Source organism: Oncorhynchus mykiss, chromosome 13, assembly GCF_013265735.2.
Source record: "Oncorhynchus mykiss isolate Arlee chromosome 13, USDA_OmykA_1.1, whole genome shotgun sequence".
In the NCBI taxonomy this organism is placed as follows: Eukaryota; Metazoa; Chordata; class Actinopteri; order Salmoniformes; family Salmonidae; genus Oncorhynchus; species Oncorhynchus mykiss.
In genome coordinates, this window is record NC_048577.1 from 37,748,317 (window position 1) to 37,771,270 (window position 22,954).

A 22,954-nucleotide genomic window follows, 5' to 3' on the forward strand; every position below is an offset into this window, starting at 1 on the left:
TCTGTCTCTCTCTCTCTCCCTCTCTCTCTCTCCCTCTCTCCCTCTCTCTCTCTCTCTCTCCCTCTCCCTCTCCCTCTCCCTCTCTCTGTCTCTCTCTCCCTCTCTGTCTCTCGCCCTCTCCCTCTCTCTCTCCCTCTCTCTGTCTGTCTCTCTCTCTGTCTCGCTCTCTCTCCCTCTCTCTGTCTCCCTCTCTCCCTCTCCCTGTCTCTCCCTCCCTCTCCCTCTCTCTCTCTCTCCCTCCCTCTCTCTCTCTCTCCCTCCCTCTCTCTCTCTCTCTCTCTCTCTCCCTCTCTCTCTCTCTCCCTCTCTCTCTCCCTCCCTCTCTCTCTCTCTCTCTCTCCCTCTCCCTCTCCCTCCTTGCTCTGCTTGATATTTTTTACTTCACCACCGCAGAGTGCTCGAGGACGAAGCTGAAGTAATGGACACTGTTGTTTTATAAAATGGGTTACCTCCGAATCGGAATATGTGGCTTCATTGAACGATTCTGGTGGTGAAGGATATCTACATAACTAGAACATCTAATATTCATTTGAGTCTATTCTCAACCCACTTTGGCCCTGTATAGACAAATAGGATAAGGGTATAGAGACGGGACAAGGGGCAAGGATAGAGACTCTAGATGCGTTGGATGGGACAAGGGAAAATGTCATGTTGTATCTGTATAACATGCCTTGCATGAATAACATTCAGCCACAAACCAGGTCTGTGTTCCCACAGCTGACATCACACATAAATAAACACCATGTGATAGCCAGGTGTCAAATGCAAGAAATCATTATTAGAATCATCTTCAGAAACCATAATGGCACCTTTTCATTACCGTTTCTCAACTGAAGGCTTCGGAAATCACAATCAACATCTCACAAAACCGTTCTCTCAAAATCAAGTTTTTTTTTAGGGATAAACAAGGGATAAACGTATTTTTAATATCCTCTTTTGTGTAAATATACGATGCAGTAGTATCTTTCACAAAAGTAAAATACTGATATTCTAAGGAAAAGCACACAACCACAAGATAGGACAATTTCAGTCAACAGAGTCCATATAGCCAACTGTTATGGAGAGAAGATGATGAGGCCGGATCCACTTGGCGTTAGTTGGTTTATTTTCCAGTTTGAGGAGGAGAAATATTCAGAAAGCGAGGAGCAACTGACAGGATAGAATTCTGATGAGGAGGGCACCTCTCTCTACCAAGCTTCACCCCCCACTACTCCCTCCCCTATCATCGTGTTCTCCCTCCCTCCCTCACAGCACGGCAGACAGGCAGGCCAAGCTGAGCTGGAGAACCTTGATTTAGGGCTGATGTGTTTTATAAGCAGAGGTTGGTGTGACGATGGAGAGAACCAGGAAACTAGAAAGCATTCTGGCTTTTAACCCCCTCCTTCCCTCATTAGAACTCTTTCTCTCAATCTCTTACTTTCTTGTCTTTCTCTCTCTGGACGTGGCACCTGCGCGGGTTCAGTCGGCGTAGAGGATGAACCCAGAGAAGGTGCTGTATTTGTTGTTGTTGCCGCCGTGAGCCTTGCCCCCGTCCAGCTTGATGTAGACCTCGTCGCCTGCGTCTAGGTGGAGGATGACGCTATTGGAGGCGTAGTCATAGTTCTGGTCAGCGTCCTGGGCGATGGCGCTGGCTCGCACCTGGAACAGAGAGGAGAGGAAAGAGAGGATGTGTAGGTTAGAAAAACATTCTGCACTCATTTGATCTGAAATGGAAGTCATTTCTGTTACAAAGCTTTGATTTAGCCTTGTTCACAAAAACAACAAGTGACGGGTCAGGAGCCTTCTGGCGCATCACACACCACAACGTGATTTTAATTAGGCTGTCATTGGTGCGTCATTGAACGTTCCGTCATGAATTGAAGGCGGTGGGCTGGGGCGTTGTGGGCGTCAGATGGTTGTTGTCTCTGCTCAAAGCGCTGCTCAGTGTTCTCCACCTGAGTAGACGTTCTAAGAAACCCAACAACGGGTCTCACTCTCTGACCTGGTTCTATTATGCACGTAGAAATATAAAAGTATTAGCTAGAACCTTAAAAGCTTTTACTGCAGTGGGCGAAATCAGGGTAGTCTTGGTAGTCTTGGGAGTCTTACATTTAAAGTTTGCATCCCAATATTACACATGATATACGTCACAGAAGACTGAAATACAACAAAACCTTTTGATGTAGAAATAACGGATTTTCGTCAGTTTGTTTTCTATGTAATGTTTCTCAATTATGAGAAATATGAATAACATTCCACCCATGAGGCCACTAGGTCATTTGACTGCAGGAAAGGGCTACAGGGTAATTTGGCTGTCCCCATAGGAGAACCCTTTGTTGGTTCCAGGTAGAACCCATTTGGTTCCCCCTCTGTAGAAAGGGTTCTACATGGAACCCAACATGCTTCTACCTGGAACCCTTTTTTCTGAGTGTAGAGGGAACTGCTGAGGAGTCACAGTGAAATACATCAAGGACACCCACCTCACATCAACTTATAAGAAAGTTATAAATAAATCCTTATTCTTTAGTGAATGAGAGAATACTGTGAAAGTAAGATATGGTGTGATTTAATGAATACATTACTGTAACACTACCACAGCAATTGCATTTATGTTGGCCGTAGCCTATGTGGTGAGTATGGTATTGCCAGGCTGCTTGGCAGTCTGAGTGTTTGGAGCTGGATCTCCCTGACCTCTGGTCCTGGCTAATTAAGCTTCCATCTGAAACGTTAACCACTCTCCTGGGAGAACAGCGTGGGCTGTAGTGAGATACGGGTGCCCTGACAGTAATAACTGTGTGTGTTTAAGTGTGTGTGTGTGTGTGTGTGTGTGTGCATGAGACATAAATAAATACTTTAAAAGCTAACCATTGACCATTCATGTAGAGTTTTACAAAAAAGAAACTGAAGTGCGGCAGTATTGCACTGCACTGAGACATCACCAGTACACAAGCGCACAAAGATAAGGGCCTAAATAAATAGCATCAGCACCATACATTTTGGAAGACCAAAGCATCTGAGATATGCATTTAGTTGCCATAAACCCGGATATTGTCTGTAGCTTAGGATATTTTATAATCTGCACAATGAAGAACACAGCTGTCATAAACTCAATCAAACTACTCTTTTTCCCATGCATTTCTTCTCTAAAAAGCTTCTGGATCTGAATCTAAAGCATGGGCAGGGTCCCAGATCTGGTGTGCCGCCCGGCAGCCTGGCTGAGCAGGTGGCAGGGATAAGATGGGACAATTAATTGGCCCGTTTAACCAGGGGCCACACACAATGGATTTATTGACACATCTGATGGCCAAGGGGCTGGCACAGACCTCCTGCAACAACACACTGATGGGTTTAACCCTGTAGACCTGTCAGTGATTGTCTGTGTGCCAGGGTTAGGGGAGAGCGGGAGATCAGAGGGATGGGTGGAGGAGTAGAGAGAGAAGGTGGGAGACTTGCTGTCTAATGAATCTATGTATTTCACTTCCCTCCCTCTGCTACTGCTGTAATTATGAGGGTCCCGTGTGGCTCAGTTGGTAGAGCGTGGTGCTTGCAACACCAGGGCTGTGGGTTTGATTCCCATGGGGACCAATACGGTATCTACTGAATGTTGTTCTGGACAATAGTGTCAGATAAAATGTCTTTGTTTGTTTTATCTTTTCCAAGTCGTGAGAGCAGATCGTTAACTATATGCATTATGTCCTGTAATGTCAGTCTTTAAATGTTTTACTAGAAGGTAGCCTATATAAAGATAAATTCATCAACAACAAAAACAAATATCTGACATGACAGCCATTTTAATTGGAGAAACATAATGTGCACGTTGTGAAAATGCAATGCAAGCTAATTCAATGGAAGCTAATTCAATGCAAGCTAATTCAATGGAAGCTAATTCAATGCAAGCTAATTCAATGGAAGCTAATTCAATGCAAGCTAATTCAATGCAAGCTAATTCAATGCAAGCTAATTCAATGGAAGCTAATTCAATGCAAGCTAATTCAATGGAAGCTAATTCAATGCAAGCTAATTCAATGCAAGCTAATTCAATGCAAGCTAATTCAATGCAAGCTAATTCAAAGGAAGCAAAAGGGAACTCATGCCGAATACCTGTGATAGGTTGTGAGTCACTACAAGCAACAGGCAGGGACATTGAAGCAGTCTATTCCAATTAAATCAAATAACAGCGTTTCAGTCAGTCCCTAGTCAGTGCTGAACAAAGTGTTTTGAGAGATACATGTATTGGTTTGACACACTGTGTTTAAAAACCTGTCTAAGCTACGCTATGGTGTGAGTGACAATGCATGATCAATAGACCACAAAATTGACTGAAAAAGTCCCGTCAACGCGAGCATAACGACATCCGTCAGAGAAAGTATTAATGAGTCCTCTAAAGGCTTTAAGAAATCAACCAATATGAAAAAAACATGGTCATATTTTTGTCCCCATTAAAGCTGGGAAAACTTTTGTCCAGTATTCCAAAGAAGGTCTATGAAAGTCTTTAGAAACTGTGAAAGACTAGTACTGCGTGAGAGAGAAACGGAAAGCTTCTCAAAGGGCAAGAAGAGTTGAGAATACCTCAACTACCTCTGTAACGATTGTTGTCGGGAGAAGGAGAAGAGGACCAAAGTGCTCGTCATCCATTTAATAAAGATGAATACCGGAACAAAAACGACAAGCGAACAGTTCTGCAAGGTGCAACAAAAAACACTAAACAGAAAATAACTACCCACAAATCATAGTGGGAAAACAGGCTACCAAAGTATGGTTCTCAATCAGAGAACAACGATCGACAGCTGCCTCTGATTGGGAACCATACCAGGCCAAACACAGAAATACAAAACCTAGAACAAAAACATGGAATGCCCACCCCCAACTCACACCCTGACCAAACTAAAACAGAGACATAAAAAAGGAACTAAGGTCAGGACGTGACAACCTCGTTACCCTGTCCATTGACTCGGTACTGGTACTCCTTGTATATAGCCTCGTTATTGTTATTTTATTGTGTTACTATTTCCTTTCTAACTCTACATAACTCTGAATGGGCTTGAAAGTAAGCATTTCACGGTAAAGTCTACACCTGTTATATTTGGCGCATGTGACCAATAAAATGTGATTGGATTTTTAGAAGAATGCCAACTGCAAGATCATTTTCAACATTGATAGGGCACACATCCACTGCTAACACCTCATGTGCCTGTCATCTCTTCTCTTTAGCAGGTCTTGTGACAGACGGAAAAGCTTAACTTCTTCACAATGGAGACAATACGATAATACACTATTTCACATGGAGCAGCATTTTATCCACTGACATCAGTGCCTCATCGCTTTCATCACATTCAGGCATCTTGGAAGCCTTGCCAGTCCTTTGGAATCAGTCTACTTCTTTGACAGCTGGGTATGAAGCACCCTGCTGACCCTCAGACAGTCACGATAATGAGAATCTGAGAAATCTCAGTGATTTCATGAAGCCTTCTCCTTAGTGTATCTCCCTCTTGTCTGTTCCACTCTTCTCACAACAGAGGAAGAAAGTAATTGTGGCTGTTGAGACACATCATGCCAGACGCCTTAGATTATCCTCAGCCAGAATAAGAGGAATGTTCAGTAACAGTTGTCTGTAGCTAAGAAATTCCAGCTTGCATGGAGATCTTTGCCATATCTGAGAGTACTTTCAAGGTGAAGTACTCTGGGCAATGCTATGAAGGACTATGCCAAACAGTTATGCTGAAGCCAGCCTTAAAGGTGCAGGTTTATTTATGGCACATTGTACTATACGCATCTTTGATTCTTTTTTTTCATTGTTTACCTTCCTGATTAAATCTCGCAAGGCTCATATCGATGTGCAAACAAAGCCTCTATCCTGATCTGTAGCAGCAGTCGTCCAGTTTATATTAATATGAGATGATTCGCCCTGAGCACACAAAGTCAACACGCTCTTATTAGAAGGTTGCTGCTTTGTGCCGGATGGGGGCGGCGGACAGGGGCTTGGCTGGATCTGTCTATGGGGATTTTGATGAGACTTCTTCAAATATTTCTCTTATTGCCTTCAGATTGAACTCTGGGACCTCTGATGTCAGAGGTGTGTGATATGACTCGCTTCAACTCCTTGTGTTAGAAAGTTAAGGAAGTCAACTTGCCAAGGACTATCCTGAAGCTATTAGAAATCCGATGCATTTGTTCTCAGCAACGGTTGATCACAAAGAATCTGACCACGCTGTAGTCGTATTACATTATTGAGATTGAAGCTGTCATTCATTGCTCAATTCATTGTTCATTCTCTATTTCTTTCACTCAGTTGCTGTTGTACACAATGACAGAGAAGCCACATAATTTACCCTCACACTATACTCGGAACAACTCACAAGCTGGAAGCGCAAGCCATAGGTTAGACTTTGGAATGCGAGAGAGAAAGAGAGGGAAAGAGGGAGTGAGCAAAAGAAGCAGCGAGATGGAAAGGGAGAACAAAACGGAAACTGGCAGAGCATGGCCTCAAAATAGAATACGACGTGGAACTTTTGACACAACAAATCAAAGCATAAGCGCCCAGGCCAGCCTAGCCTACCGCAACGAATGCAAATGGCTCCAGAGTCGTCTGACGTTGTCTCGTCTCCCCCCAGCCGTAGCTGCTGAAGCATGTTAGCATCCGTCACATTGTCGCTGTGATGCCTCTGATTGAATAATGCTCTGCGTGGTACTGGACCACTAGAGAGAGATGGGAGCTGAGGGCTGAGGCTGGGCTGCTTCAGCCTAATAGATAATGCACCCCCCCCCCCCCCCCTAAAGACTCCACAGTGAATACCACTCCACTTGTCTCCTCTCGCATTCTGAAAACATTTGAATGTGAATGTGGAGTTTATCAATAATGACAGCACTCGTACCTATAATAGGCCTCTGAGATGAAGGGACGACAGCTTTTTGCATATTCACTGTCCTCTGCTAAAGCTGATTAGTCCTACAGAGTTGGGAATCATGTTGAGTTGCGATGGCATTTTGCATTATCCTATAGCTAACAGCTGAAATGTCTGGTGTTGTTTTGTTGTCTCTATTGCCAATACAAAAGATCCAAACAACCCATTGAAATATTGTACTGGAATAGGGCCTCGTTGGCCGAGCTGTTTGCTGGTGTCAGTAACAGTCCCTTTCTTGGACACTCTTGGACACTGATCTGTTCTCTCCAGTTGGAGTGACAAGGACATGTCTGGATGGAGGACAGCTTCTGACGTTTCTCTGGCAGGGACTTGTTGACTCACCGTTAAGCTTCCATTCTTTAAACTTCGCTCGCCTCTTTCTAAATCCAAGTGTGCCGCCACCTAATTGGGTTTGAACACCCAACCGTGAGTCGCATGCCTGATGGCAGCTTAGCCACCTTGTCACAACCCTGTCACATCTCCTAACCCACACCACCAACACACACTCAAGCACACAGAGATACACATGCACGCTGGCGCAAACACACACACACACACACACACACACATTTGCATGCGCTCAAAGACACACACACACACATACACAAATCTCCCTAGTCAAAAGACCGTTGCCCAACAGATTTTTGGTATCAGGTGTTGTTCTGAGCAAGGTTGTCATGGTATCAAAAACTTCCATTCCTCTTTTGTGTTATTGGTGTATTTGTGGTAGGAACCTGATTAAATACATGATGAGTTGTTGAGAGAAGGAGATGGTACGGGAGAGCCACCATCTGTCAAGGAGAAGGAGAGTAAGGCTTTGTGCATTAATCACCGCATCTGTTCTGTTTGTACCTTCGGGGCCTTTTTTTCCCTGGTAACGTGAATTCCTTTCGTCGCATGCACCTCTCCACAGTTTATACAATTGTTTATATAATGCCAAGTGTCCCTCCCACTGGGTGTCAAGTCAAATCAAAGCCTGTCATCACGGAAATGCATTATGTATTACAGTTCTGTGTCCTATCGGTTAGTAACAACGACCACTCGGGAGGATAATGACACGACAACACAGAGGCGATGGATGGGGCAACAGGGATAACGATGGGGCTGTAAAATCCTCTGGCTTGTTGTGGTGCCGATGTATTGGCACAGACCTATCACTGGGGAAGGGGAGGAGGAGGAGAGGAGAAACAGAGAGAGGCAGAGGGGAAGCGTCAACTCTGACCTACGCGTGTCCTAGCCACCCTTGTCTGTCGGTGACTCACTCTTGTCAGTCAGATACTGTGAGAAATGCTCAACTTTCAGCACTGCTCAGTCTCAATCCCCACTCACTCCCTGCACCTTGGTAACACAGTGTTTTTAGGGTAGAATCTGGTGACACGTTGAACTCCCTGCATCTTGGTACCACAGTGTTTTTAGGGTAGAATCTGGTGACACGTTGAACCCTTGCACAACATAAGGCAAGTTTATTTTAGTTGCTATGAATTTTAAAAAACAGTTATTGTTTGAAATGCACCACAAAGTATTGTGGGATATTGAGAGGAGCGTTTTGCAGTGTGAGAAACCTCTCTAACGAGGCAAAGCTTAGGCAGAAAGTGCTAATAGTCTTGAAGGAGAGGCAGGTTCAGACGTTTTGCTGCCACATGCATTTTTCATGAAGTGCCCTATTCATCATTTCTGGCTGGATGGATTGTTTATATCTCACTGTTGATATCTCCCATATTCATATTTAGAGGGGAGAGCCACCTTGTTAGGCACATGCAGTAACTTAGCCATCTGAGTGTGAGTCACTTTGGAGCCATTGACATGAGGGTTCCCTGTGCTGTGAGAGAGGGGGTTGGGGGTTATCACAATGGATTGAATTGGGTGATGGCGAGATGTCAGGGCTTACAGAGAGATGTTTACATAAGGACAGGCCCATGGGTGCTTTCCCGTCCCCCGTATGTGCTCTCATTATAATGAAGGAGTCTTGTGAGTCAACACCAAATGTCATGCAGGAGTCAGTCATCTCCAGACGGAAACCCAGAGGCTATTTTAGACCATACGCTCCTGTGTTTCAAGGTATGGGGATGTTACAGCACTTATTCATAAACTATTCAATCGGAGATGACAGTGGAGATGAAGTCCTAGCGAGTTCTGGCCGCTGCTCTGCTATTTAGAGGGACAAGACCACAGACAGGCTGAAGAAGAGATGGCGTTGGAGAGAAGCAGTAGTATGGGGATTGTGTTTGCTTTCCGTTGGGAAACTTTTACGATAAGTGATAGATTTTCTTCCGTTGGTTGGCGATGACAGCCGGGTGTCATCTTGACATTTCCAATGTGTGTGGTATTTCTTAACAACATGGGCAAATCTTCATTTAATAGTCCTACCGCACCTAATTAGACTGCTTCTAATGTTCCACTCGGCAGAATGTCAAATCCGATGTCCAATTACACAGCAAATCAAGGCCAGAGGGCCGCCTCTGCTACCCCTCCAGCTGATTATAGAGTGGGGGTCATAGACTACATGCCGGGTCTGTCAGAGTGGGAACGGGTTACACACACGCAGGCACATGCATGAATGTACGTACACAGACAGAAACACACGCACGCACATGGTGGGATCGATACCAAGGGCCTAGGGCAGCTCGCCTTTCCCTACCCCAGACACCTCCGTCTACTCTAGACAGAGGCTCTCTGTTCCTGATGACATACAGAGATGAACAGCGGCCCCTCAGTCTCAGTGCTATAAAACCCAAACCTATCCCAAAGATACTAGCAACACATATTAGCAACTAATTTAGTTTATAAGTGTGTATATAAGTAGCTTATAAGGCCTTAATGAGGTCTTATTAGCCATATATTAGGCCTTAATGAAGTATTTTCTAATTCAAACATTATAAGTCATGTATTACTGGACAATCCTTAATAACATCATTATTAGCAATAATAAAGGCATATTAACATTTAATAAAGAGCAAGTAACACAAGAAACAGACTCTTAATAAGCTGTCTCAATGTTGAACTGGTAAGGGGATTGTACCTCAATCTGTGTTCCCTATTTTAACTATCCATAAATGACCTCATTGGACAGAAAGGGGCACAACTCCGTTCACATATGCCATACAGCCAACATTCTAGTCAAACTTCTTATGTAAACTACATTTCTATACAGTATATACAGTAGTTTTATATATATATATATATATATATATATCAATTTTGGTTGGATAAGGCTGTATTATGAATGTGCAAAATCATATAATGTTTGCCTGAAACTGTGGAGTTGTGTAGTTTGATGACATAAATTGATTGATATATGTCAAATTACCCACATTCAAGTCTGATTTTAACAATTGATGTAAACAATTAGTTTCAGGTCAACATTATTATGGTTGTGCTCATGTGTGTGGGGAGGTGCACCCCCTTTTGAGATTCACATTATATCATGCCATACAGTCAACATCCATATATGGAAGTATATATTGAAGTTTAGTTGCTCATTTAAAAAAAAAAGTTTACATCAAATGACTAGAATGTTGGCTGTATGGCATATATGAACGGAGTTGTGCCCCTTTCTGTCCAATGAGGTCATTTATGGATAGGTAAAATAGGGGACACAGATTGAGGTACAATCCCCTTACCAGTCCCACATTGAGACAGCTTGTTAAGAGTATGTTTCTTGTGTTACTTGTTCTTTATTAAATGTTAATATGCCTTTATTATTGCTAATAATGATGTTATTAATGATTGGCCAGTAATACATGACTTTGAATAATACGTTGCTAATATGACATAATAAATAAGATCATTATATACATACTTCTAAACCACAAATAAGTGGCTAATATGTGTACCTTAAAATAAAGTGTTACCACAGATATATATTGATTCAATGTTGAGACTGTTCTGAAATAATAGATGCTACAAAGTAAATGAATGCAATGCATAATTGTGTATTTTAATACCAAACATTTTGTGGATTGAATCATTTGATAATTACGGGAAAAAGCAGATTTCTTTTCCACCAAATTTTCAAACAGGTTTCATTAATCACGACAGACACTAATATAACATGCCAGATTCGGATCCAGATGGTTCATGTTTGTTCAATTTGCTGTGTATAGATTGCCATGCTAAACACACTGCATGGGTCACACCTGGATACACAGCAATAGGCTAAACAGTCTTGTGTTGATGTGCACCAGAGCATAAGAAACCCCCAGAGACATGAAGAAGGAACCACTGAGATGCATGTTGATAGGTTGGGAAATGACACGCAGGTAACAGCTTTATTCACACAGTATTGTATTTCCAACAGCCCTCTAGGGGGAAATACAAAGACATTTTCTAAATGTTGCTTTGGATAATACTTTTTACACACATAATAGGGTTGGATCTGTGACATCCACTTGTATTGATTACATCTTCACTAATTCTGCAGAGCTTTGATGCAACGTTGTATCAGTTCCCATTGGCTGCAATGACCATAACATTGTGGCAATAACAAAGCCAAAGTGCCCAAGGTTGGGCCTAAAGTAATTTAGATATGACATTTTTTATAATACATTTTTGTTCATTTTATTTAGTATTTTTCACACCAAATACAAACATACAAATGCGAACAACAACTTACAGACAACGACTACATCTCATCTGCCCAGACCCACATGCTCACACCCCCTTCCCTAGTGCCTGAATGATTGTTTGCCTTAAATTGTACCAATTTGTTCTCCTCGACCATTCTATTTCAATCATTTCAATAATATATCATTCGATTTTTCCATTATGTTAATTGACAGATTAATTTCCAAATTTTTTGTATCCGTTTTTTCAAGATGAGTGATGATACTTTTGACAGACAACTTTTTATCTTGCCCATAACTTATGGACTTTATAGCATTCCCAGAGATTATTGAGTCATTGTTAGTTTTACACTTAAGACATGACTCTGCCGTTGTGCTGTAAAAAAAAAAAAAATGTCTCTTCCATAATACATTCTATACGTTTGTTTATACCGGATTAAACATACATTGTCGTTAACTGTAATTTAGTTAGTTATGCTCCAACATTCCCTCCATCTTGTGCCAACATCAGTTCTTTTTAAGTCTTGTTTCCAATAGTTTATATTTTCTTCTAAGAGATTGTCAGTTGGATATGCTCTCTGCAAGGTTTTGTATACCTTACCTATCACATGAACATCCTTTTCTGACTCAAATAAGATTCCCTCAAGGTTGCTCTGATGGCCAAAAGATTTCATTTGAAAATCTACATTGTTCAGTCCAATATTGCTTTTTAATTCTATCATGGAAATAAATGTATTTCCTGTTACCAAGTAATTTACGGTTTCTATGCCTTTAGTTTTTAATGTGGAAGAATGTATCTGTGAATTCTGAAAAGCTATCCAAGGATTGTTCAATAGGGTTATGTTTTGAGGGAGTGATATTGATTAATTGTCTTCCATATTGTTAAAGTGTTCTTAACTATGAAGTTATTTATGTTTTTTAGCTTTAACCTTTGAAAACAGACACATAAAATATTGATGGATGCATATCTTCACCCATTGTTCCTCTTTGGTCCATTTAACTGTTCTGAATGTAGCAAGTAAAAGCCTTGGGTAGCGAGTTAACACAATTCCCAGTCTGGAAGGTTAAACCCCATATCAGACTAAGATGTAAAACTTTCATTTTTATTCCATGATTTTTTTTCCCCATATAAAGTTTATTATGACTAAGTATACTTTTTAAAAGAATGTCTTCGGTGGGGTAATTGGTATTACCGAAAATAAATACAAGAACTTTGGAATCCGTGTAATTTATAAGATGTATATATATATATATATATATATATATATATTATAAAATGTTTTCTCAGGTTTCTCAGGACTCAGGTTTTTGAAGATGTGTATGAGGAAATGAATCCAGATCCAGCAATGGGAGTATTTGTAAAATGATTCATGCCAATTGCTGACAAGCATGCACCTGTTAAGAAATGAACTGTGATGAACTGTTAGAGCCCTCTGGCTTAACAAGGAATTTAAAAAGTGTACGGTTCAAATAAATTATGCAACAGCGGCGGCAAACAAGTCAGGCTGCTCAGCTGATTGGTTGTCATACTGTAAATTGAGAAATTTGGTGACTACAAAAAGAAGAAATTATATTACCAAACCAAGATAAATTACATAAAACACAATGGAAAAATACTATTGAGTATCTTAAATGATATCATGGCAAGAACTATTGTTGTGCATCAATAACCGCCAGGTATAGACAACCTTGATGGGACACTATTGAGAATGGTAGCAGACTGTATTGCAACCCCCATTTTCTTTATCTTGAACGAAAGCCTAAAGGAGTGTGTCTCCACAGGCATGGAAGGAAGCTAAAGTAATTCCACTGCCTAAAAACAGTAAAGCACCCTTTTTTGGCTCTAACAGCCACCCAATCAGTTTGCTGCCTGTTCTTGGTAAACTGATGGGGAATATTGTGTTTAACCAAACACAATGAAATTCAATTTGTACTGTACTGACTCAGATGACAGATGATTAGTTAAAGTAAATGGATAATAAATTATAGTTGGAGCTTTATTGTTAGATTTCAGTGCAGTATTTGATGTAATTGATCATAAATTGCTATTGAAGAAACTCACTTGCTACGGCTTTATATCACTTGCCATCACATGTTTGGAGAGTTATTTATCCAATTGAAACCAGAGAGTGTTCTTCAATGGAAGCTTCTCTAACATCAGATATATACAGTGTGGTGTCCCTCAGGACAGTTGCCTTGGGCCATTACTCTTCTCTATTTTTTCAAAATATTTGCTGCTGGTCTTATACAAAGCTAGAATGACTATGTCTGCGGATGATTCCATACTCAGCATACTGTATCAGCACCCAAAGCCAGTGAGCTCACTGAAATTGTAAAGAAGGAGTAACAGCATCAGAATGGGTGATTAGTAATAAACTGGTCTTAAATAAATCTAAAACTAAAAGTATTGTATTTGGTTAAAAAAAAGACTTAAACCTCAACTGGAGTTGTGTATAAAGGTAGTGACCATTGAGCAAGTTGAGGAAGCTACACTCCTAGATATACCATTAGATAGTCAATTATCATGGTCAAGTCATATTGACAAAGTTGTTGTGAAGATGGGGAGGGGTATGTCTGTTATTAACAACAATCAACTGTACTAGTTGTTCAGGCTCTGGTCATATCTTATCTTGATTACTGTCCGGTAATATGATCAAATGCAGCAAAGAAAGACCTAGAAAAGCTGCAGCTGGCATATAACAGAGCAGCGCAACTTGCCTTTAAAAGATACTTTTCGTGTTTTGCAACCAAATCAAACATTTTGATGTAAAATGCTATAGAAGGGTCCAGACACCTTCCGTATGATTTCACATGTTTTTGAGAAACTTACCCCAAACACCAAATCACTTCCTCGTCCTTGTTGTGTAGTATGGGGGCACCAAAAAAACATGAACAAAGGTTCCAAAACACCCCAAATACGTCCTTTTACAAACGGCAACACTCAGTATAGTGATACAGTGTCACGCCCTGACCTGAGAGATCATTTTTATGTATCTATTTTGGTTTGGTCAATGTGTGATTTGGGTGGGCATTCTATGTTCTATTTTCTATGTTTTTGTATTTCTTTGTTTTGTTCGGGTATGGTTCTCAATCAGAGACATCGTTGTCTCTGATTGGGAATCATACTTAGGCAGCCTTCTTTCCCTGTTGTATTTGTGGGTAGTTGACTTTTGTTAGTGGCATTATAGCCCTGTGAGCTTCACGGTTGTTTCTTTGTTTGTTGTTTTGTTTGCGACATTTTTAATAAAAGGACAATGTACGCTCACCACGTTGCACTTTGGTCCACTTCTTTCGACGGCCGTGACAGAACTACCCACCACCAAAGGACCAAGCAGCGTGGCCAGGAGAGGCAGCCCCCCCACAAAAAAATTGGGGGAGGGGCACACGGGACGGTCGGCGGAGCCGAGAATGGAACCAGAGCCAGTCGGGGTGAACATGGAGGGGAGCGAAGGGAGCGAAGCAGACAGTGAAGGAGTTGATGGGGAGATTGGAGGGGAGAGTAATGAGAGAGCTGCTGTGTTGGTGCATGAGGCAGGACATTCGCCCTCGGTTTGATGTCACCTGAGTCAGCTCTCCATACTCGGCTAGCACGCACCTCAGGACGTCTGTTGAAGACGGTGCATTCCAGTTTTTAGTGGTTGAGGGTTGACGAGAGAGTAACTGCTTCTAGTTTTTATGAGAAATATTACTGTGATGAAAATTCCTGATTGTCTGCATAATCAAATAACATTCAGATCAGACACCCATATGTACCTCACAAGACATGACACCAAGTCCGAAATGAATTCACTGCAAAGCACATTACTATACCGAGCCATGATCACATAAAACTCCCTTCCAACTCCAATTACTCAAGCAAATAACAAAATTACCTTAAAAAAATCTAATCTCATTGAATGGTGGGGACTGTGAGTGGACACAAATGAAAACAAACACACACTCACACACAAACACACTCTGTTGCATTGTTTGTGTATCTTTATGTTAAAGATGTGTGTGACTGTCCTATTCTATCAGTGAATAAGTGTTTTGTTACTTGTCATGTTCTGTGTCTTTTTGTGGATCCCCCGGAAGAGTAGCTGTTGTCTCTGCAAAAGCTAAAATGGGGATGCAAATAAACAAGTAAATAAACCAGTCTGAAGATGATCGCAGTACTTCACTCCACAGCACCGTGTGTCTACTTGGATACATCAATTCAAAGGCGCCAGTGACGGACTGTGCCAAGATTTCCCCTAGTTTCTATAGTACAGTCCAGAATCTTTCAAGTGCGTTTTTGCTTTCTAAGAAAACAATATTCCTGAAGTTAACCTCCAAGAGCCAAACTTTGTCTCCAATAATAATCAAGACACATATTGATATTAAATTGTCAATAAAGGGATGGGCGTAAACTGTGCACTTCTGGAGGTCACCTTGGATGGCTAGAACAGAGCAAGGAGATGTAGAGGTCAGTACACAGTGGGGGGGGGGGGGGTGTTTTTGCGTGTGCGCGTGCATGGTGGGAAGCAGGGAGCAGTAATTGTTGGGGAAGAGCCATATGCGCTGCTCGGAGGACGCTGGAGCTTATTAAAGAAGAAGACAGAGTGATTATTCACACAGGGCCCTCCTGAGAGAGTGACGCTCACGTCATTGCTTTTAATTAACTCTGAAACGGTTCTGCGGATTAATAAAAATATTAAGAAAGGAACCGAGGAGGAGCACAAACACATCCTGGATCTGGTTCAAGGTTCTATACTACGATTACGAAGGCTCTTTGGCATGACAGAACCTCCCTATTTTGTTGTTTTTTTCTCCATTTGTAGTAGTGTGGCAATGGATTTGTCTTCACTGTCATTGCCTCGTCTCCCAGGGTGTCTCCAACTCAGGGAATCGAGACTCTGACACATCCGTCTGAGAAGATTGGGATTGGTTGGAGATAGTTGTCAAGCGAGTAAAAGAACGTCAGAAATAAGAAGCCAAGGAGAGAGGAGAGGAGTGGAGAGGGAACTTGGAGAGCAGATGAAGTGCACCGGGCTCAAAATAGAATCGCATTTGCCTGCTTACCAAGAGCAGCTAACTCTTTGGTGTAGCTTGAAATGTGTCAAGGTGCTGGGGACAATGTTGACACTCTCCCAATGCAACCCACAGAACTAAAAGAGGGAGAGGGAAGAAGGAGAGGGAGATAAAAAAAAAAAAAACAGCAAGGCGTGGAGATACAGGGTGCAGAACAACTGCAGTGCTAGGGCCTGAGAACCTGCAGTTTCATGATGCACCAAGGCCAAAGGATGATAAAATACTGTCATTGTCTGCTATTCCCAGTCCTCCCCAGCCTCCTAGTCCCTACACAGCTTCTCTCGGCCTTAAATGAGCAGAGGAATGCTCCGGCTGCTCTACGACCATCAGCCTTCCCGTGGCCACTTCATCAATGACACAGCACAGGTTACCCCACATTTATAACCATTCACAGTAATTTACACAGACAGACACACTGGGGTCTCACCTCCACACCAGACCCGCAGACAAACCCACAGACAGACCCACAGACAGACGCGCACACAGACCCACAGACAGACCCACAGGCTCACACAAGGAAAAACCTTTCTAGCAAGATTCTCTGGCTATAGTGAGTGTAAGCTACATCCCCTTCTAAGCTATTCAGAGAAAGAGAGAGAGAGAGAGAGAGATAGAGAGAGAGAGGGATGTTTCATTAGCCAAGCAGTTACCACTTTACAAACATTACCCCAGTCTCTGGAGATGTCTGTTGCCTGTGTCTAACTTAAGTGCTTCCCCTCCCTCCCCTTAGGAACACAATGAAGCGGGAACAGAAGGTGCTTTATAGGAACATATGTTCGCCTATTATGTATCAACACTTTTACACCCCCATAAACATTATGGTGGAGTGAGACATTATATATAGAGGAGAGGCCCTTCATGGAGACGCCACCTCCCCTCTCCTTGGGTTTGCTGGGTGAGAAGTTTGTCAGCTTGGATAGGTCAAAGGAGTTGAACTCAGGGAGCCATAGTGAGACTTGGAAAATGACCGCAAAGAGCTGTGTCAAGCAAACTGATACTTTTTCTGGTCTATTTGATTTCTTGCCCTCCATGCTTATCATGTCGACACTCTAACACGGCAGAAATGGATTTCACTTAATTCATCCCTTCTTATTCCAGTCCAGTTCAGTGATCTTATCACGTTTCAATTCATATAATCACCAGCACACCAAAACACAATTTTGGATGAAAATAGAAAGTAGCCTAGTCTATAAAAAGTATTGCACAAAATGTACAGTACATCAGATAGATTGTTACTGACATTTTACCCCAACCTTTATGTTGAACCACTCACATGCATTATCTTCCTACAATGTTACATTAGTATTCCATGGCATGGCTGAAGCCTCCAGGTGCCTCAGGGGTGATATGTCAAAAGCAGCCGCGGAAAATAGGCCTTCCCCACGAGGACACACTCTCAGTATCTGTCCAACAGACACAAGATCAGAAACACCACACTGAACCGCCAACAGATATGCCTCTGAAATGGTATTTATCTTTCTGAAATATTGCCCATCTCCAGAAGGGCCCGTTGCTCTGGTAACAGTGCCTTCATGTCACAATGTTAGTGGATGATGGAGAGCTCTGACCTCACTGGTCACAGAGACCAGACCCAGCACTCTTTACAATTACACACTGAGTGTACAAAACATTATGGACACCTTGCTAATATAGAATAATTTGCCCTCAGAACAGCCTCAGAGGGATGCTGGCCCATGTTGACTCCAATGCTTCCCACAGCTTCCAACAGTTGTGTCAAGTTGGCTGGATGTCCTTTGGGTGGAAGACCGTTCCTGATACACATGGGAAACTGTTGAGCGTGAAAAACCCAGCAGCGTTGCAGTTCTTGACACAAACCGGTGTGCCTGGCACCTACTACCATACCCTGTTCAAAGGCACTTCAATAAACGCCACTTTAATAATGTGTACATATTTTGTATTACTCATCTCACATGTATGTACTGTTTTTTATACCATGTATTGCATCTTGCCTCTGTCATTGCTCATCCATATATTTATATGTATATATTCTTATTCCATTCCTTTACTTAGATGTGTGTATATTAGGTAGTTGAGGTGGAATTGTTAGATTACATTTTAGATATTGCTGCACTGTTGGAACTAGAGGCACAAACATTTCGCTACACTGGCAATAACATCTGTTAAACATGTGTATGTGACCAATAAAATTTGATTTGATTTAATTGCCAATTCACCCTCTGAGTGGCACACATACACAAGCCATGTTTCAACTGTCTCAAGGCCTTAAAATCCTTCTTTAACCCGTCTCCTCCACCCCACCTACACTGGTTGAAGTGGATTTAACAAGTAACTTCAAGGGATCACATCTTTCATCTGGATTCACCTGGTCAGTCTTTGTTGTGGAAAGAGCAGTTGTTCTTAATGATTTGTACACTCAGCGTGTCTGTGTCCTTTCTTTCCATTTCAGTCATATTTTCTCTGTAATTGGAAAAGTGAGCAATGGACAATTCAAGTGTTTGGACAATAGAATTAACCAATTAAAACAACCCTTCTGTGACCATGGGATGGATATTTCTCTATGGCAACATATGAAGAGCATTGCACAACAAATAAAGACTTGATCAACATATCTGTCTCCTATCCTCTATTTGACAACAATAAGTTTTACATTAGATGAATAATGCTGCCAGACATACCCTAAGGCCTACATAGATTTCAATTGAGATTGTGTTTTATAGTTGCTAGAAATCTATATGCCTTTATGAAAGAAAGTGTTCCCTATTTCTTTTTTTTTTAAAGAATGAGGATGTTCTCTCTGACCTATACTGACAACAGTTGATTCTTTGGAGATCCCCATCTAAATGTAACATATAGCTGCAATCAAGTCCACATAAGTCTTGAGTCGAAGGCAGGAGTTGCCTGCCATGAATCGGATTGCAACCGACTGTGAATTGTGAAATAATCGATTATATTATGTGTACAAGTGTTATGCAAAACACCCGTTAAAGCATAAAATATAGCAGGGAAGCATGTGCTCAACAGAAATGGCATGATGTTGTGTTGAGCTCAACCCCCAAAACCCTAACCTCTGCGTTAGCAATCGACCTACAAGGTAACCTTACAGATTAAGTCTACTTTAAACATGTTGAAACTGGCCAACTAAGACAGGTTGTATTCAGTCATGATGACAAATACATTTACAGTACACTATGTGAACTACATATTAACGTTTAATTCCATTATAAAATATCATGTAAACCTTAAGTGCTGTAATATCAGGGTAATAAGTCAAACAGATATACCTTGGGTTTATAATCGAATGTTCTGCAGAAACACCGGGAGCAAAAGTTTAGACCTAGAAAAATAAATAAACGTAGCCTAATTAACATTAAACAAAGTAACTCAAAAGTCTAATTAACAAAGCAATATGTTGGAGACCATGCTGTTAGGGCATTGAAAAACATTGCATGGGGCTTAATGAAAGATAATTGTGAGGATTTTAATTATACACTATAGGCTAATGGAGCTGTAATATGTCATGTAAAAGAGTGATGTGACCTTTACCCTATAGGCAAGTGGTCATGAACAAATAATAAGAGGATATTCAATCACAAAATGTTTGATGCGCGCTGAAGCTGTAGTATAATTTATGATTGCCTCGATGCATATTGCAAATGACTTGACGGTAATTATATATATATATATATATATATATATATATATATATATATATATATATATATATATGTATATATATATATATATATATATATTTCTCTTATACTCTCCTGCGCGTTAAACGTTGCCGCCTTTGCTGGACGCGAAAGTTCTCGAGTCGCACACACTCGAGGTACCTGAGAGCACCCCCAGGGCGCAATAAATCCATCTCCAGACCCGTCAAGTGATGCGTAAAAAAAAAAAAAGAGAGAATAAATCATGCAAATTATATTTATTTCAAGCGGATGTTACGCAAATATTCCCTTGTTTTATCAACCATATACAACCGAAATAATAAGCAATACTTACATTTCCCAGTCTGTGCACACTGTGACGGATAAGTAGACTAATTGTCATCCTCTTGTTTTACGCACGAGACGTTCGGATAATTGCGGTCTTGTTGAGTCTCTCCAGGAGTACAACGTTAGATTACATGTAATTAAATATGTGAACTCGACAGTTAAATGTAGCACAATGTAATTTGTGTCTGAACGCATCACTTGCTGACTTGCTGCAGTTCACAGATGTATCGAGCACAGAGAAGCAGACCGTTCTTGGTTCACAATTAAACTTTTCGCAATAATAATGATAGCCACTGTCTGGGAATTTTTTTTACATTCTTAAAATATCTGCTGGCTGACTAAAAGCTGCATCTTCTATAGTGCGCTTTCACACCACTCCTGTGACTCCACTTATTTAATGTAATTTCCCTGTCTAATCAATTTAGTCTACACAAGCCGAAATGCGAAAGTAATACGATCCGAAATTACTGGTTAATATCTTATTTCTGAAAAGATAAATGATTTGTTACAATTGCGTAAAGATCTGAGTCAATTAAATAGCGCTAGTCCTAACTGACAAATAGAGATGCTTCCATAAATCAGGCACATACACTTGTTTCACCTTATATTACATTCCAAGTTAAATAAACAATTACACCAGTATTATATGGCAAACGAATCAATTTTGAAACAAGTAGAAAGTGACATGGACTTCGGGGGTAACTGTCTGTCCTTTGATTTGAGGGATGCGGGCAATGTCAGTGTGTATTTATGCAATGAGGGGACGCGAGCCAGATTACGCATCATTCTCTCTGGGCGCGTTTGGTGCCACAGCTGTGTGACCGTCATCTGCTCGCTCAGGGGGGGTCTTGGGAGCGCACGACAGATGCTTCCGCTACCCACCAGCCTTCCGTCTCCTCGGAAATAGAGCCTCTGTATTATAACGCGGTTTCAGGGCAATTTGATTGTGAAGCTCCGATTAAATTTCCACCAACCAAGGTACCACAGTGACATCAGGTGACACCCAGCGATAGAAAGAGAGAGGGGGAGGGAGAGAGAGCACAACAGAGTAGCAAGGCATAAGGTGAGATATCTGTAGTTTAGAAGGAACCTGAGTCTGTAGCAGAGAAACCATTGGAGTGCTAATTAAAAAGAGCAGTGTGCAGTGAGTGGTACAATGTGTAAGATCCCTCTATGCTGAGTGAATGAGCAGTATAAGACTTGGACAAGTGAAACTTGGAGAAGTGAATTGACTCACCTGTTCGTTTTTGCAGAGGTCTGCCCACATACTGGTCCCATCCCCACCTCTCATTAGCACATGGTAGATGAAGAAGTAGGTGCCAGGGATGCTGCAGATGAACTTGCCTGAGATGCCGTCATAGTTGTTTCCCAAGTTGGTGACCACGTCGTCAAACTTGAGGATCTCATAGCCTTCATGGGGGTTCTTAAGCCCTGCGTAAAAGGCCACCCGGGGCACTGTGCTGTAGGTGGCCGTGCTGATAGCTCCGTTCCCCCCCAACCCCAAAATCCCAGTCCTCCCTCCAGACCCTCGGTCTCCAGGGGGTCCCACTGGCCCCGGTGGCCCTGGCTCTCCAGGCGGTCCCGGGAGTCCAGGTTTACCTGGCCTGCCTTGCTTGCCCTGGGGGCCCTGCACCAGCGTGGAGGGCATGTTGCTGTTGTCGCTGAGGGCCTCGGCTTCTGCCTGGATGCCACTGGAGCTGGTGCTGCTGGCCGTTGTGCCCTTGTTCAGGTAGGGGTCACACACCATGCGGCAGGTACCCAGCATTTCAAAGTGGCTGGTGTCGGTGCCCACGGAGCTGACCAGAACGGGGATGAGGACCACCAGCACCAGGACCAGCATGACCCCGACGGCAGCCGCCACCAGGGTCTTCCTCCCGATGCTGAGTCGGGGAAGGGGCTGTGCTGCCAGCGTGGCTCTCCCTGGGGCGGAAATGGTGACTGCTGGGTGTGGGGAGCCTGCCACAGAGGAAAGGGACACGGGGATCCCAAGTAGAGTAGGAGGAGGAGCGGCGAGTGTGTGAGGGTAAGAGAGAGACCCACATACACTCACTGATATGCCTCGCTGCTTTCACTCACACAGAGGTAGTTCCCGTACACTCTCACTCACCAGCGTGCACACTGACGCACATAGGGAGCACACACGAGCCGACATACAAAATTTAGTCCCAAACTCTTGGCATGAAAAAGGAGAAAGAAAGAGGATGCAAAGGAAGGAACACTCAGGAGGAGGAGTGTTAGAGAGAAACAAGAGGAATGGTAAGAGGACGAACAGAGAGTGAGTGTGAGAAAGAGAGACGGAGAGAGTAGTCATAGAGTCCGCGTGCGTACGTGTGGTGTGTTTGTGGTGACGGATTCTCAGGCTTGGCTTTTTATATGGCAGTAAGAGTGGAGCCCCCCCCTCCACTCATCCTCCCCTCATCCTCCCCTCCTCCTACCCTCTCCTCCTCCCCTCTCCTCCTCCCCTCTCCTCCTCCTCTCTCCT

The 22,954-nt window shown here is 42.4% G+C and overlaps 1 protein-coding gene and 1 non-coding gene across 2 annotated transcripts; one reads left to right on the forward strand and one right to left on the reverse strand.

The window, feature by feature from the left end:
• Positions 1–288: 288 nt before the first annotated feature.
• Positions 289–22,831, reverse strand: LOC110486271 (C1q-related factor). The gene is made up of 2 exons (XM_021557730.2): positions 21,710–22,831; positions 289–1,638 (listed from the first exon to the last, which is right to left on the reverse strand). The coding sequence occupies exons 1-2, from the start codon at positions 22,310–22,312 to the stop codon at positions 1,459–1,461; spliced, it is 783 nt and encodes a 260-aa protein (XP_021413405.1). The 5' UTR covers positions 22,313–22,831; the 3' UTR covers positions 289–1,458.
• On the forward strand, positions 3,490–3,564 carry trnaa-ugc. Its single transcript has one exon. It is a non-coding gene; the product is annotated as a tRNA-Ala (tRNA).
• Positions 22,832–22,954: the final 123 nt, after the last annotated feature.